Raw genomic sequence first — 2,593 nt, 5'->3', positions numbered from 1 at the left:
AACTAAGATGTGTATTAATATATATATAGGTAATTGAAGTTCATTTTTATTTTGATATTATGTTTATATTTACAATAATATATGTTCATTTACATATTGGTAAATGTTCATTCACATATCAATCAATTAATCAATCAAAGTCTTAATCCCAAAAGTGGGGTTGGCTAACATGAACCAAATTTGATTATTCCGTGCAGTCATCAACATAAATCTTTCTCCTCCATCCCTTACGATCCAAAGCTTCATCCTCATGTAAATCCATGCACTTTATATCCTTCAATTCCTAACTCCTTCCAACCAAGTCATTTTTGGTCTCCCTCTCCCTCGTTTAATCCTTCCATGGTCCCACTCTTCGCACTGGTGCACCTTCGGGTCTTCGTCTACATATCCAAACCAACGCAGACGATTTTCCCTTAAATGTTTATGCACATAATTTTTTGATAGATGTTTATTAAAATTTTATTAAAATGTTAATTACATTGCACATTAAAGAATATTCATTCAAGTTAATTAATTGTTCATTTTTATGTTGTAAAATGTTCTTTGTATATTAATACCACACATTATACATAAGAGACGATGTTCATTTTAATAGACAAAATTTGACATTTTGGAAGCTAAATAAATGCTTATTTCTATTTTATGAACTTCATTCTAATATTGGTAGCTAGATGATACAAAACATCTTGAGTATGCATATGATATTTCTAATATTGATTGCTCTTCCTTATAAAAAGTAAGCAAGTCGTTAATGATCAATAATAAAAAAAATCCAATGCTCATATTAGAAAAGGCAATATGACCAGAAACAGAGACTATTAAAATGAAGGAAATTAGAGACTAGTGTGTGACGATGAAGGAAATCAGATACTAGTGTGTGACGATGAAGGAAATCAGAGACTAACCAAGAAACAACCGGAGCAAGGGAAAGAAACAGACCAGAAACAAAGGCCGGAGGAACAGAATCAATTTGGTTCCTGGATGTTAGTGCAAAGGACTACTAGGAAATACAACAATAGACCAAAGGAGGGACCAAAACAGGTTGAAAATAACAAGGTTCGTGAACCAAATAAGAAGGGAACCCAAGCGATAGCTTGAGAAACTAGACAACTGTCTAGTGGCAACATAGGAACCACTTACAGAGTTAAGCAGGGATCGAACCCAGGGAAAGCGAGTGAAGAAAAAAAGAAAGATCATGATTCTGCTTCTGGGTCCAGGTTCAATGTTTTGGAGGTTGAGCAAGATATGGAAAGTCCAGATTTAATGCCCGAACAGAATAACAAAATAATTGTTGAGGATATTGATGAAGAGATGGTTTCCCTGGATAGTGTCAATCACTTGGAGAATGTTATTAATTTGGGAGGAGAAGATTCTCTGGGAAATTCTATGAGCTTTCAAATGGAAAAATCCCAAGGTGGGATGGAGATAGACTTGGAAAATCAATCAGTAGAAGATTTGGGTTTATCCTTAAGGAAAGATGGTGATTTGAATACCAAAAAAGATAGAATTGCTGAAAATAAGAAAGAGGATTTTTTGAATGGTAGATCTTTTGTTAAAGATTCTTTACTAAATTCGATATCAGCATCCCAATCGAATTTTCTGAGGAATAAGGAGAATATTAATCCCCTTGACCCAAGGTATATTGACAGAGGAAATCCAAAGTCACCTACATTTATTAATCACCCTGTGAATTTAAATGTGGAAGTAAATACACGATTTCCCTCAGCACCCAAGACTCAGCTAAACAATCATAGCCATGAGTTATCCCCAAATTCCAATTACTTTGGAGATGGTGGCTCCCCCGGCATACACAGCGTTTATAGACTACCAGATGGAGGGGCCAACTTGCATCAAAGTTCACCCAGTAGTGAACAGAGCAGAACTCCAAGTGAGTTCATTCCTGCCACCGAATCACAACCCTCCGGAGATGATGGCAACCATAGATATTCCACTGAGAACGAAGGGACCAATGTACGCGTTGAGGGACGCGTTCATGAAACTTCTGCCTAAGGCTCCTTTGAGACCTTATGATCGCTTCCCACACTTTCATAAGTTTAATATGTCTATAAAAATCATGATATGGAATGTTCAAGGAGCGGGGAATAAATTAGCTGCTATTAAGGAGCTAGTTAGGATCAATGACCCTACTATGTTAGCATTGGTAGAAACGCATCAAAAGGTATGTGATAGAATCGGTTTCTCGGGCCAAACGAGGGTTGATGCGCAAGGATTTAGTGGTGGAATTTGGTTATTTTGGAAGAATGATGAGATAGAAGTGACGGTCTTAGATAATCATTCTCGGCATATTACAGTGGAGATTGCTAGAAGAGGTGAGGAACCTTGGGTTTTTTCAGCCATATATGCGAGTCCGGACTTGACTTTAAGAAAAGATTTATGGAGAGAAATGGAAAATTTGAAAAATTCAATTAATGGACCTTGGTTATTAGGGGGCAATTTTAATGATACTCTTCATATGTCCGAGAGGTCGGGTGTTGGTGGAAGTGAGATGATTCGGCGGTGTCAAGAATTTAGTTCATGGGCTGACGATATGCAGTTGATTGATTTGGGATGCTCAGGACCAGAACATACTTAG

At 36.9% G+C, this 2,593-nt stretch overlaps 1 protein-coding gene across 1 annotated transcript; it reads left to right on the top strand.

Annotated features, from left to right (window-relative positions):
- Positions 1–2,074: 2,074 nt before the first annotated feature.
- Positions 2,075–2,593, top strand: LOC145633015 (uncharacterized). The gene has a single exon (XM_081685327.1). The coding sequence runs from the start codon at positions 2,075–2,077 to the stop codon at positions 2,591–2,593; it is 519 nt and encodes a 172-aa protein (XP_081541453.1).

This window comes from Chenopodium album, chromosome 5, assembly GCF_948465745.1.
Source record: "Chenopodium album chromosome 5, dcCheAlbu1.1, whole genome shotgun sequence".
Taxonomy (NCBI): Eukaryota; Viridiplantae; Streptophyta; class Magnoliopsida; order Caryophyllales; family Amaranthaceae; genus Chenopodium; species Chenopodium album.
This window is presented reverse-complemented; position numbering and strand designations above follow the sequence as displayed.

Excerpts from the sequence above, each read along its gene's own strand:
- LOC145633015 (XM_081685327.1), top strand. The coding sequence starts at position 2,075 with ATGATATGGAATGTTCAAGGAGCGGGGAATAAATTAGCTGCTATTAAG.